The sequence below is a fragment of the Coffea arabica genome, chromosome 1c, assembly GCF_036785885.1.
Source record: "Coffea arabica cultivar ET-39 chromosome 1c, Coffea Arabica ET-39 HiFi, whole genome shotgun sequence".
Classification (NCBI taxonomy): Eukaryota; Viridiplantae; Streptophyta; class Magnoliopsida; order Gentianales; family Rubiaceae; genus Coffea; species Coffea arabica.
This window is the reverse complement of record NC_092310.1, coordinates 51675060-51688359: the sequence shown is the minus strand read 5'-3', so window position 1 is coordinate 51688359 and position 13300 is coordinate 51675060. Positions and strand designations below refer to the sequence as shown.

Sequence of the window (13300 nt, the reverse complement as noted above, 5' to 3'; positions counted from 1 at the left end):
GTTTGAGAGAGAATTTAAAGCTCACGAACCAGCCATTAGTGCACTTAAGATAGCATTCGACCTCATTTTCAGAAATAATCTTTGGAAGGAAAGGAAGAAACGTCAAGCTGTTAATGAAGTTTGTGGAATAAATACTTTGAAAGTTCATGTTTAATGTAATGGTAATGGTAATAGAGAATGTATTAATTGCCCCGTGGGATGTTAATTAGTAATAGATAAGAATGAGTTGCTAAAACAGGTTAAGAAATCTGTTCCTCAAAACTTTAGCTCATAAAGACAAAAAAAGATAAAACGATTCTAAGGGTTAAAAAAGAGGTTGAAGAAGATCATAACATAGAGGTTGAAGATTCTCAGGAGAAGCAGCTCAACTGAAAAAAAAAAAAAAAAAAAAGAAGAAGAAAATCAAATACTCCACAGCTCCAAGAATATTCCTTTGCATGATAATTGCCTTTTGATGATTGATGCTGACTTGCTATAATTATGCCTTGCAGAGTATGTGGTGGCAAAATATTTTGAAATGAACCTACGTATAAAACAAAAGCTACTAGTATACTGTATGATACATACTAGGAAAGGGGTAGTAATTAGTGAACGACAAGAATTAAAGGTAATAGGTACAAGCATTGGGAGAAAAATAAACCCTTCTCAATAATTTCTTTTTTTTTTTTTTTTTTGTACACAATTGGATACAGGAACGACCCTTTTTGACAGACGGACACCCGTTCATCAAAGGCATACATAGAGCTGCTTTTTTTTTTTTTTTCTTTTTTGGCCCTTTCCGCTAGATATTGATCGTCCCGACATTCTATAAAAGGGAAAGTGCATTTTCACCTAAAAGTCGAAAGCAATCCATTGTTATTAAGTAATGGAAAATTTTCAATTGAGTGGGAACTTCTATCACTCCCCAACCTTTTGCCCTGTTTACAGGGAATACATCCAAACATTTTCACGTGCTTTCCTACTAATCATAAAGCAACAAGTGATTTTTTAATTTTTTTTTAACGAGTATCTAATGAAAATCAGTTCAGTAGGTAAATATTATCAAGTATTAAGAAGGGTCGTACTGACATGGAATCAAGAAAATTGGGCATCATCAATGGTACCATGGCACAGTTAGAGCTGCAAACGAGTCGAATCAAGTCAAACTTTTGACTGATAGAGTCGAGTCGAGTCTTGATTTAATTTTATTAAATTCGAACTCGAATTTGAACTTGAGTTTGATTCAAATTTGAGATCGAGCTCGAAAAAATAAAAATTTTATTTTAAAAAAATAAATAAAATAATATTTTTCTTAATAAATAATAAAATATTAAGAATATATATATGTAAGTTTGCTATTAAAATAAAAAATAAAAATATATGCTCAAGCTCACGAGCCGACTTGCGAACTAATGAGTTTAATATTTTGAGTTCGAGTTCGATTTGACCAACTAGAGCTTGATCAATATCGAGCTCGAGCCACTCAATGCAACGCTAGGTACAGCTACATTTTTTTTTAAAAAAAAAATAAACAGTAAGAAAGATAATAATTCACATTGCTGTACCATCTTCCGAGTCAATTTCTTATTTAATTCGCCTATAACGTTTCGTGTGGTGGTGGATTAGTAGCATATGCCACTTTCAAGAGACTATCCATTTTTTTCCGTCCTGCATCCCACATCGATTTGTTGGGGTCTGTGGGTTTAGGATTTAAGTTTCATAGGAGGCTCCAAAAGTTAGCGCCTTTTGGGGTTCTTCTGTGAGATTAGCTTAGATATTAAGTTTGTTGATTTCAGTAGAAAGAGTCTATCCATTTTTAAATTAGACTAGAAAAAGCTCATATGGCGGTGGAAGAAAGTTCCATCTACCTATAAACCTTCATTTTGTTATTATTATTCTTTTCAAGAATGAAAAAGGAGAGGGAAATGTATACAGATCAACAACTCCTAATAAAGAACAAAAAGTTGTGGATGGGCAGTAAGGACAAACCTAAATTATGCAGGCCTTCTCTAGTCTCTCTTGATAATAATAAATATATGTTTTTGTATTTGTATCCAATATTGAAATGTGTATACATTTCTTTGTTGGTGTGTAGTTTTCAGGATTTTGGCTGTTTGGATAAAGTTGAGAGAAGTTTGTTTGTTGACCCAGAAAAGGCATTGTAGGAAGGACGCGGGAGCGTTGGGCATGTGATTGATTGTTGCCATTTGATCCCATAAGTTTTCGTCCATCCATTCATCAATCCTCTGATACGCCCAAACCCAGCCTGGCTTTCTACGATTGTGTGGACAGATATAAAGATTCTGTCCAGGATTTTTTGCATCTAAAAAAATGCGTTTTTTTTTTTTGGTCTGTTGTTGACCGACTTCACGGTTAAAGTACAAAAAAAAAAAAAGAAAAAGAAAAAGAAAGGACATCGGCAAAATTAATCATTCAAACATGTTTCTCGCGCTCTTAGTCTACTATAATAAGAACCCGTTTGAATTGCTATTTTGAAGAATTTTTGTAGATAAATATATTATAATGATTTGATATTTATGAGTTAAAAAAGTGATTGAAAAATATATTCAAAAAAAACATAAAAATTTTTTACAAAAAATTACAATCCAAACAAGGAGACGCTACGACTCGGACTCATCGTGTAGCTGCTTATGGAAGCAAGACTTGTTAAATTGAAGAATTTGGATAATGGCTTCAAATATGTAATGCTTTTCTTTCGGTTCTCAGCAATGGTTTGATGATGCATGCACAGACGTCAGCGAAAAGGATGCAATAATTGTTGGTCACAGCTCAGAATTTAAGGCTTCGTTTGGGAGTGGAGGATTCAGACAGAAAAGAAAGGGAAAGAAGAGAAAGTTAGCTTTTCTTTCATTTGTTAGTTTTTAGTAGGAAAGAAAAGAAGGGAAATGGAATGATTTAAGAGGATGAATAGTATGCAAAATTTTTCCTTCCAAATTGGAGAGAAATGGAGAGAAAGTTGGAGGAAGCTTATGAAAGTTTTTTAAAATACCCATTTTATCCTTAAAAATGTCTTGAACAAATATTTAATGACTTTCATATCCAAAATCATTCCACTAATTCTCAAAACTCCCAAACAACATAACAATCCCTTCTCTTCTCTTCTCTTCTCTCATAACTTAAGTTTTCCCTTCTTTTCTTTTCTATCCTAAACTCCCAAACTTAGCCTAAGGATTGGTTAAACTGTAGAATGAGAAAACATTGGACGCAATAACTTCCCATGCATTCATTTTGCAAAAGAAAATGAAATACAAATGTGACAGGTAAATTGACAAGTCAGTATGAAGCCATCCGCAGAAGAACTAATGAAAACTGCATTTTTCACATCCTTTATTCAAATGTGGCATGCCCAAGTTGCCATCAATATGATTAAGCAGATCCTCCTAGGAATGGACCTCTCGGAGAGGGAACTTCTTCAGATGGGATAAGGCAGTTGCCCCCTCCCTAATCCTGTAAAAGTAGGCCTCCAGATGAGTTAAATAATCACATTTATACAACTCTTTCAACTTTCCTAAAGCGCCCGTGAATTCTACCTTCCATTGGAACTTGAGGCTTTTGAGCAACCGGCTGAATTCATTCTGGCAGAAAATTGTGCTTTGTCATAGCTTGCAATCCCCTGATTTAACTGATGCATCAGCTCAGGCAACACACACCCTCTCCATGTACATTAAAAACAAGAACAAGAACCAAAAACGTTGGCATAAATGGCAATTAGCAAATAGTTGAAGGAACATTACTGACAATATTTTCTAGTAGCATACTGCTAACAAATTGTATTCTGCAGATGCAGGAAGATTAACCTGAACCTTAGTGTAAGCAACTAAAAGTAATTGTTCCATCCATTCAATACTGCTGTTCTTCTTTTTGACTCCATTCGACTTGTTTTTACTTTGTGTTCCCCCTCACTAAATACTAAAGAACTCTTATGCAAACACGCTAGAACTACAAGTTGAAAAGGAATTGAGATTTGAGAAGGCAAATATATAGCACGCATTCCCCAAAAAAAAGAAAAAAGATGGCATGAGTTGAAACCTTCCCGCCTGACTGATTACTTACACAGACATGCATAACTAGTTTACTTTCGAAGAAATTGAGTGCCCAAGCCACACAACAGGATAGCTCTAATGTACTAAGAATTAACCCAACATTGTTGGCTTCTCATAGTTTATGATCAGGTTCAAAAAATAAAAAAGGATAAAGGAATTGTACCAAAGGTTTCTGCCACCCGCACAAGTGTCATCTACCATGGGTCCATGAATAGCAGCATGACAATGTGATCTCAACATGATTGAGGCACAGGTCAATCCAATTATCTGAAAAACCACTAAATTAAAGTTACAAACTTGGAATTCCTGGCAATTGCTGGACTTTATTGACCTCTAACTATGTATATCCAACTCTTTTAATTGCAGAAAAAAAAATTTTTATGCATCAAAATGCTTAACTTGATTAATGCTTCAATCAGACATAAAAGCAACTAGTAAGAACTCTTGAGTTATTTAAAAGCGCTATACACGAACACTTGAACAAATTCAAGTACAAAGCTCAATTATAGTAGAATCATTAGCTTTTAAAAGAAGGAATTATGCAGGAGTTAAACTAAAGTGCTGAAGAAAGAAATTTCAAATTTCACCACATCAACTATTATGAAGTCTAGATGGTAAAGTGCAAAGTAACTTAGGGCCATATAATAGATGCTAATCACGTTACCAATATTTCACACACTTACATCTCACATTTACTAATTTTAAAACCCATGGATTTCCTTTTTCATGGTATCTTTCCCAAGATTACATGTTCTAGAGTAAGAAACAAGATGCTTTGTGAAAATCAGATACATCAACTGCCATTAAATCCATTAAATAGGCACCAGGTTAGATCCATCCACATAACGCCACATTTAAGATGCAGAAGGAAGCACTATAGTGCATGACTCATGAGATTCCGTCACCTTTAATAGTCTCATTTGGTCAAGAAGAAATAATTCAACTTGCCAAAACATTGTAGATACAAAAAATTAATAAGTTTGTTTTTGTCAAACGCATAGGATAAATTTTGAACTTCACCCTTTTCTTTCTTTCTATCATCTTAACAAAAGTTAATTGTGGACTTCAGCAAAGAGCGTATTTGTTATAAAAAATATTTACCAGACAGCAGGCTAGCTGAGCAATCTGCCTCGGAAAGCGCAAAGTGAACCATACTATTTTTATCATCACTCCTCAGGTTCACCAAATTTCACTACATGTAAGCTCCTCCAGCAAGATTGCTTCCTTGAGATACAACCTGCAATGTGGTGCCTTTGGTAATCCAGGCAGTCAGTTGCGGTTGATCCTCGAAAGGCGTAAGAGGATGCACTTTTCCATCATCCAACTTTACACCATAAACAAAGGGAAGCCTGAGTGAGAGAAAACTGTCTGGAGGCAAAATTACCCGACAGCCAAGGCCAAATTGCAGCTTTTCTTGGCAATCTGGGACTGTTGAAGGGAGGCATGAATCCTGTGAATTAGCCAAATTATCTTTGATCAATTGAAAACCGTTCCAAATAACATATTGTTGAATACACCAAATTAAGCTGCAACCATATCTATATTATTCAATTCTAATCACTTGAATGATTCGAAGCTAATATATGATAACATACCATCACGTATTTAAGATAATATGTCATAATGATCCAAGCATGCAATGGAAGCAAGTCCTATTTTTTATAGACCACAAGCTGGTGCAATAAGCAATCACAGTTGAGTCAATTATCAAACAGTAGTTGAGAATTTCTTGCACACCAAACAATTTTACATTTGCAACAGCAACACCTGAATCTATGTTGAGTTGATGACTATGGTCATAAAAAGAATACAGTGCCCGATGCCAGCTTGGTGCAACCTTGGATAGCAGTAAACACTTTAAATAGTTTAAAAATTTAAATGAGTCGTTTTGAACTATAAATAGACAACTCATATTCAAATGTCCCAGGAAACAAATAAAGCAAGTTTGTAATGAAAAATCCTAATAATGATGAAAGCACATTTCCAGCAACTGGTGCATACCTCAAATTGCACAACTGGGCAGGCTGCTAAAATGACTGGAAAGGCAGGCGTGACCTACACATTGAGCAACACAATAATTAAGATGCGCAGTCACAATAAAATAATCAACAGCATATCAACAGTATCTGAATTCATAAAAACCACACTGGCAATGTAGATCTTAGGGAATAAAATAATGTAGTTAATCTCCTTGGGTGTCCATTCACATGTGATGTAGAAAGTATAAAAGAAGGCTCTCATGGACATGCATGGCAATGCAGTAACTTTTATTTAAACGTGCTTCTAAAAATTCACTTTACCATGGTGGTATAAATCTGAATCTAAGTTACCAAAAGAAGACAAGATAAAGATATGACAAAGTGAGTCAGATAAATGCAAAGAGAAGAATAATATCATTTACAAGCTTGGACTAATTTCGCACTGATGACTATCAATATGCATGACCAACCCCATTTCTAAGTTCTATCTTAGAGATGCTATTCCTTTATTATCTCCCGACTTCATACATGTTATAGCCTAACAAACTTTTCCAGAGATCTAGTTTCATTACCAAGACAAGTATTATAAGTAATCTTTACTGGTCGCTGGAAGTACAATTAGGCAAGTAATCATCCTGTGAAAACCTTTAAACTTGCATTGATGCATCAAAGAATAGAAATTCAATTTTACATGAGGCATGTAACTGTTTACTAAGAGAAGATAAATATATTCAGACACTCACAGTCGCACTTAATTGTTAAGATGATAAAAGACATTTTTTCATACCAAAAAGATCCTTTGCAGCTGTGAAATAGTGCTAGCAAATTTAACATTCATTGTATCTTTTTTCTTCCTTGACTCCCTGCAGTGAGGGCAGTTCATGTAAATGGGTAGACTTCTATTCAAGAGGGAGAAAGCAGTTCCACCATCATCAAGATTAACAGACTGAAAACCAGCTGCAAGGTCCATCACTGAAGAAGTACCTTTAGCTTCACTGAGATTTTGTTCTCTTAATATATTGGAAACTTGCATCTGTCCATTTTCATATACAATTTTATTGGTGCTTCTCACTTTTGACTCTTCCAGATTACTTGTCATGCGAAAAGCATTGTTAATAATTCCGTTTGACTGTTTGCGTGCCCTAGCATGACCACCATTCTTACCAGATTTAGAAGAATCTGCCATATTATGATCTGAGTTCTCAATGGATGATGTAACAAGAGATTCTTCAGGCATTGCATAAGGGGAACCAAGGCCTTTGAGATGATCTGGCGTCAATATAAACCGGTGCCCATGGGGACACTCATGCTCGAACCCAACATAAATCGATACATGCTTCAGAGGAATAAATTCTCTCACCTTAACTCCAGTAGCCATGTTCAATGGAACATCATTGCTACCTATCTGTAATAGTGGATCACTATTTGCATCAGCATTAGTATTAATTGCAACCCCATTGGTTGCATGATCAATAGTAGCAATATTTGGAAGTTTTTGAGACCCTTGATTATTGGCAATTTCCATGGCCTTTGACAAACCCTTCTCTCTTGTATCATGCTGCTTAATTCCCTTCTCAGAACCTGGCAGAGGTTGTTTTCTAGTCTGAAGAGGAGGAAACCCTGAATGTGTTCCAGCAGATCCAGCAACCACCTCAGAAAAAGGTTTTCTCATTGTCGAGTTGGAAACTCCCATCATTTTGTCACTAGCTTTATTGTTTAATAAAGGCTGCCTTTTTGGTACTTCAACTTCACTCTGCACTTCTTGTGCCTGAAAATGAGCATCACCAACCTTCTTTGTGTCTTTACCTGCAAGAGGTTCATCTTTGTCGCTGCCACTTAATTTATTTGAATAAACTTGTAGCTGATTACTCAAAGACAAACCATTGCTTATCTTCTGTTTTCCAAGAGCAATTGACCATTTTAAAAGGAATTTCTGAGTTGTACCAAAGCCACTTTGGAGTAGACCTTTTGCAGGGTTATAGTACCTTGCACCACCAACACGTATCAATCTCCAACAAGAAGGTTTAATAGGCCCTTCAACACTACCTTGAGGGATATGTAGTGCAGGAAGAAGCTTGTCACATTCTGGAAAACAATTGAAAGAAATGTTGGCTGTTTCAAAATCAAAAGGATCGGGTCGTAGTTGTCTTGAACGACCACATGCACATGCATGAAGGAATACAAATCCACTGGAATGTGGCTTGATCCTGTCGGTTACAAGCAAATCATCAGTTCCAACACTGTGTCTTTTATGCATGCATGGTTTTCCTGTCAAACTAACAGCATCACACAATTGTCTACCAGAACTCCAGATGGATGTACATTCATCCTTGAGTTTTTTCATGTAAATTTGCACGGCAGGCCCTTTTACCATTGACTTAAAAGCCACCAGAGCCCTCTCCAAGTGGGCTTCATGCCGTGAAGTTGGATAACAGGGTGGCAACTCATTCAGATAAATCTCTTTAGCGATTGGAAGGGATTTTTCACACCACAAAGTAGAAAATTTGGCGCACAGCCCTCTACCACTCTCCAAAATAGATATGGCATTTTCTAAGGAATCAGTAGCTTTTGCTGCATTCCCTTCAACGGCAGGCATAGCAGCATTTTGTTGGTCCGGTTTTCTTTTGCTAAATTCACTTTCGCCAGTATACCCTGGTTTCACAGAAAGGATTCCATGGAGAATTGGTTGACTCAAAGATAGCCAGGTCTCTAAGCTGGGAAGTTCAGGAGTACTAACTGTCTTCCCAGAAGCAGCTGAGGCCGCTGCGGCAGCGGCAGCAACTGCGACCATGCCAACACCAGTAGCTGGGCCACTGCTGGTGCTAGTTACCATACCCCCTCTTCCTCGCAGGATATCAGACTGCCTTAAAATGAATTCTTTAACTGAAAGTATGTCCTCCTTGTTTGCACTCTGGCTATTGCTTTCGAGCAAAAGAGAATCTGAAGTTGCCTTCCCATCAATAACATCTTCAACAAGGCGAGTGGCAAACTCAAGAGATTCACCTCTATGGTTTGAGCACAAATCTACAAGTATAACAGCTTTTGATGCATCTAGCAAAAATAAAGGTGCTGCACTTGAAATGCCTCCACTTCTTGTACCAGCATGACCAGTTTCAGAGCTTGAAAGTATTCGGCATTTTTTGATAGAGAAACGAATTTGTGCTTCAAGGGATGACTGTAATTTCTTCCTGAAACCACCTTCAGGTTTATTGACAGGACGAGCCAGTACAACAACTGACCCAGATCCCTTTGTTGGTAAGTTTGGCCTAGCCATATTGTTTGAACTTGATGACTGACTTAACGGGGAACCCTCCACTTGCTCTCCCAAAGCAGAACTAGAATTAGCATCACTAAAATCATCAAGAAAAATGAAAAGAATAACAGGATAACACTGTCCCGGCAATAAAGAGGAGTGTGAACCTAAGCCAGACATCAATGTCACTGCAGCACCACGATTTAAGATGCTGCGGCTTCTACCAGGAGATGGACTATTTGATGATGCTCCTGACAGGAACATTCTAGAAGAAGATGAAGCATGAGAATTTGGTGTCAATGGTTGCATACTCTGTGATTTGAAATAGGGAGACATAGCATGTTTTGCAGCTTGCAACACTCGAAACTTTTTCAAAATCTGTGTGTCAAAGCGTGATCCTTCTTGGGTTAATATTAGTACATGGCAAACCTGCATTGCTAAATAAACTAGAGTCATTTACTAGTTGTAATTAGAACAGGAGACCATTTTATTCAAGGGGAACTAGTAAATTCAAGAATGGAAATTAAAAAAAAATGGAAATAGGAATATAACAAAAAAAAATTCTGTTCAAATTTGTAATTAAACTCTGAAACTATTGGGAATTGCAAAAATTACTCTGAGAAAATAACTTTGCAAAACTAGAACCATGGTGTTGAAGTAATAGTGTCTCTACTTCAGAAAACTATAAATTCACTTTTCAGAACGATTCAAAAGAATCTTCTGAAATTAGTAGGTAATCTAAGCCTACAACTTCCTGCAAACTTCTGTTTCAATCTTAATGTAGTCCTCATCAAAATTGTTAAATTCCAAACTCTTCATCTTGCTGTCATAACACAGATGCCCAACATACTCATGCAGACCTCCTTTTAAGCTTTCATGTTTATCTAAGTAGAATACCATCTATAGAAAGGAACTGAATACGACTTCGTATCTAGATATACGTCTATGAAGCAATTAACAACTTAATGTAAAACCTTCTACAGAGTGCAGCCTCCTTCAAGAAACAAAACTATTATCGGGCGAGTTGATATTAAATTACCAAATGAATCTGTTCCTATGAGCATCTTATTGATGTACCACTATACTTCTAGATTCTTACCTTGCATGTGATAGATAGTTCATAATACAGTCTGAAGACAGCTTTCTTGCATGAATATGCAAAATTTCCCAACCGTACAGAGTGGCAGAGATAAAAAAATCACCTATTTATAGATGCAACTCAAAAAGTATCCAGAATTCCTACTTATATTTTGGTCGGACAAGTGCAATGATTGATGTGTACAGACCTGGCTATCAGACAAAAACTTGAAAGGCGGCCAATGGATCTCAAATGCCACCTTCTCATCCATGGGAAACTATAATAGTTATTCTCCATAGATAAAAAAAAAAAAGGCCATTTTAACTATCAAATCCAAACTCATGCCACGCCTTACATTTGCAATGCTGAATTAAACAAAAAAGGCATCAACTTCGAATATTTAACTGAATGTCTAAGTTTGCTAATCTGCCTATGAGGTGTAAGCGTTAAACAGATAAACTTCAGTCCCTTTTTTAATCTACGACCTAAACATATTGAGTATTTTAGACAAGAATATTTGAATCTTTATACAAACAACTTCACAATATGAAAAGAGCCTTAGAATCGAAGGTAACAGCACAAATAAGATTCAGAATGTAAATAAAGTTAAATGCTTCATAAACAATAGGGAACGAGAATGCTCACAGAGAACATAAAAAGCAATCCTTGAAGATCACCGAATTCACGGTCCTCGAATAAAGAGTCAAATCCCAATTGAGACTCCAAATCCGCGTCCATGATAGGACAAGAAATCGAAGAAAACTGCAAATACAAAATCCCTTTTTCCTCCTCAAAATAATAGCTGATGCATCTCAGCTTAAACCACTCCTCAATCTCCTCACTAATCAATTCTTGCTTATTGAAACGAAAGGGGGTGTCAAGATTCCCAGAACCAAACACATTTGCGTCAATAACTCGGTTAATCAGTTGGGTTACATCGCCGTGGCGCCTGCCCACGAAACCCACTACAACGATGCCGTTTTGCTGAGATGGGATGGGAGTTGGATTTTGGGTGGGTGAAGGATCAGGTGGTGTAGGAGGAGGAGGGGAGGGTGGTGGTGGGTTTGGAGTTGGGGGCCGAATAAGGACTCTCATAGGTTGGGAATTGGGGTTTGGGGAATCCATGTATGGAATTTGAACTTGGAGGTTTTTGCCTTTTTCCCTTCCCTTACTTGTTTTCAGTTTTGAGTATAGCTATATGGGCTGTTGTTTTGGAAGTTTGTTGCATTCAGATGATATTCTTACATGGGAGGTAAGATAGCTGCTGCTCTGTTGAAGAAAGAAGATGACCAGAATTAATTTAAAGAAAATCAATCTAAAAAGATGGTTGTCTAATGGGGAATGGTGCTGCCGCATACCCGCCTGGAGGGTGGGGAGGAGGAGGACAAAAGGTGACAAATTTTTCGATTTTTTAGGCCGTCAAACAGAGGGACTATAGCAAGTTTACACTAACTATTTAATTTTACTTTTTTGGATAACAAAAAATTTTGAGTGAGTTCAACTTCAGCCATCACCACATGGATCAAATCAGGACATGTATTCGAGAACACATAAAAACGTTCTTTCTGGGGGGAGGGTTGGGTTGGATTGGGTGGTAAGGAGGAGGGAGTATAAGTAAAAAGTATCAGATTCGAGTTCTTCCGCTTACACTAATTTAAAAAAAAAAACATTCTTTCTAGAGTAGCTGTTAATATGAATAAGAGGAATTCTATTATAGCCATTTCTGTACATTTAATGTACACCGCAAATAGAGAACTACATAGAGTTGAACATAGTAAAATAAGAAATTGAAAGATTTTGTTGAAATTGTTCGTTTGGAAATTTTTTGAAAAGCTAATCATGGGTTCTTCTCTCCATCGGAACAATAGGATCATTTTGTTCGTTACTAAACTTTGTTGAAAAGATTAACCAATGACCCACGAAGAAGAAGAATCCTAGGACGATGATGATATGAAAAGTAGCTAACCAACTTCTAGGAGAGACATAATTAACTACATTGGTCTCAGTAGCTACGCCTCCCACGGAATTCAAAAAATCTAAAGGGACATGAGTCGTATATTTTGCAAAACACCAATCTTGCAAAGATTGTATGTCTTTTTTCAATTTACTCAAATTCAATTCATTTGGACCTCTTATATATTCTAATAATGGAGTGTGCAAGTTCAAAAAATGCATGGTTTCTCCTCAAAAAATGATTTTTCCAAATTGCAAACTTATTTAATATTTAATTAAAGTAGTAGACCCTTGGGCGGCACATTAGTCTCAAGATGTTGGTCTCTAACTAAAAAAAAAAAGAGTAAATGTCTAAACTTGAAAAGTTTCTGGGAGTTTTTACAGATCGTTCGTCAATATAACTCTCTCATCGATAACAGAATTCGAACAGAACACAATCTTTTATAAGGAAGTGCCCGTCGTTGTCACTAGATTACTCTGTTTTCTTCAGCTACATAGAAAAAGGATTAGGAAGGAGTGAATAAGGTACAATAATCTTCGACCTTGTAATTTTTCACATTGAACTGCTTGAGAAGGTGTTTAATGAGTACTTCTTGTTAACATTATAGATTTATGATTTATACACAAAAAACTTGTATGACAGGGTGACTAAGTTCCAACTCATAGATTCCATACTTAAGCATTTCTATGTATTTATTACCTTTAAGATTATGAGATTATGTGGTATACTTGGTATGCTTTTGTAATTGAAGGACGTGGGTACTTTCTTGATTTTATTTCACTTTACCAAAAGAATTTAACATTGGCTTCCTCTAACTAGTGTCCAGCTGTCCACTAAAAATCAACTAGACATATCTCTTAGCTTCTAAAATTATATGACAAGTCATGTTCAAGAGATAGTAAAATAAAAAGAAATGTTTAGTGGTTAATCTTGTATATAGCAGTGGTACATACACTAGTGAGTGTGGGTGTGAGTCACTTAATCTCAATTCGA

General features: G+C 36.4%; 1 protein-coding gene across 5 annotated transcripts; it reads right to left on the bottom strand.

Moving 5' to 3' along the window:
* Positions 1-3198: 3198 nt before the first annotated feature.
* On the bottom strand, positions 3199-11784 carry LOC113727234 (uncharacterized). Of its 5 annotated transcripts, none has more exons than XM_072076499.1 (7): positions 10999-11778; positions 6810-9653; positions 6045-6098; positions 5145-5493; positions 4207-4310; positions 3531-3613; positions 3199-3447 (listed from the first exon to the last, which is right to left on the bottom strand). In XM_072076499.1, the coding sequence occupies exons 1-4, from the start codon at positions 11476-11478 to the stop codon at positions 5236-5238; spliced, it is 3636 nt and encodes a 1211-aa protein (XP_071932600.1). In that variant the 5' UTR covers positions 11479-11778; the 3' UTR covers positions 3199-3447; positions 3531-3613; positions 4207-4310; positions 5145-5235. The 5 variants fall into 5 exon arrangements, with proteins under 5 accessions (XP_071932600.1, XP_071932599.1, XP_071932598.1 ...); XM_072076498.1 differs by having other exon boundaries at positions 3531-3653; positions 6810-9704; positions 10999-11777; XM_072076497.1 differs by having other exon boundaries at positions 6810-9704; positions 10999-11777.
* Between the last annotated feature and the right edge of the window lie 1516 nt (positions 11785-13300).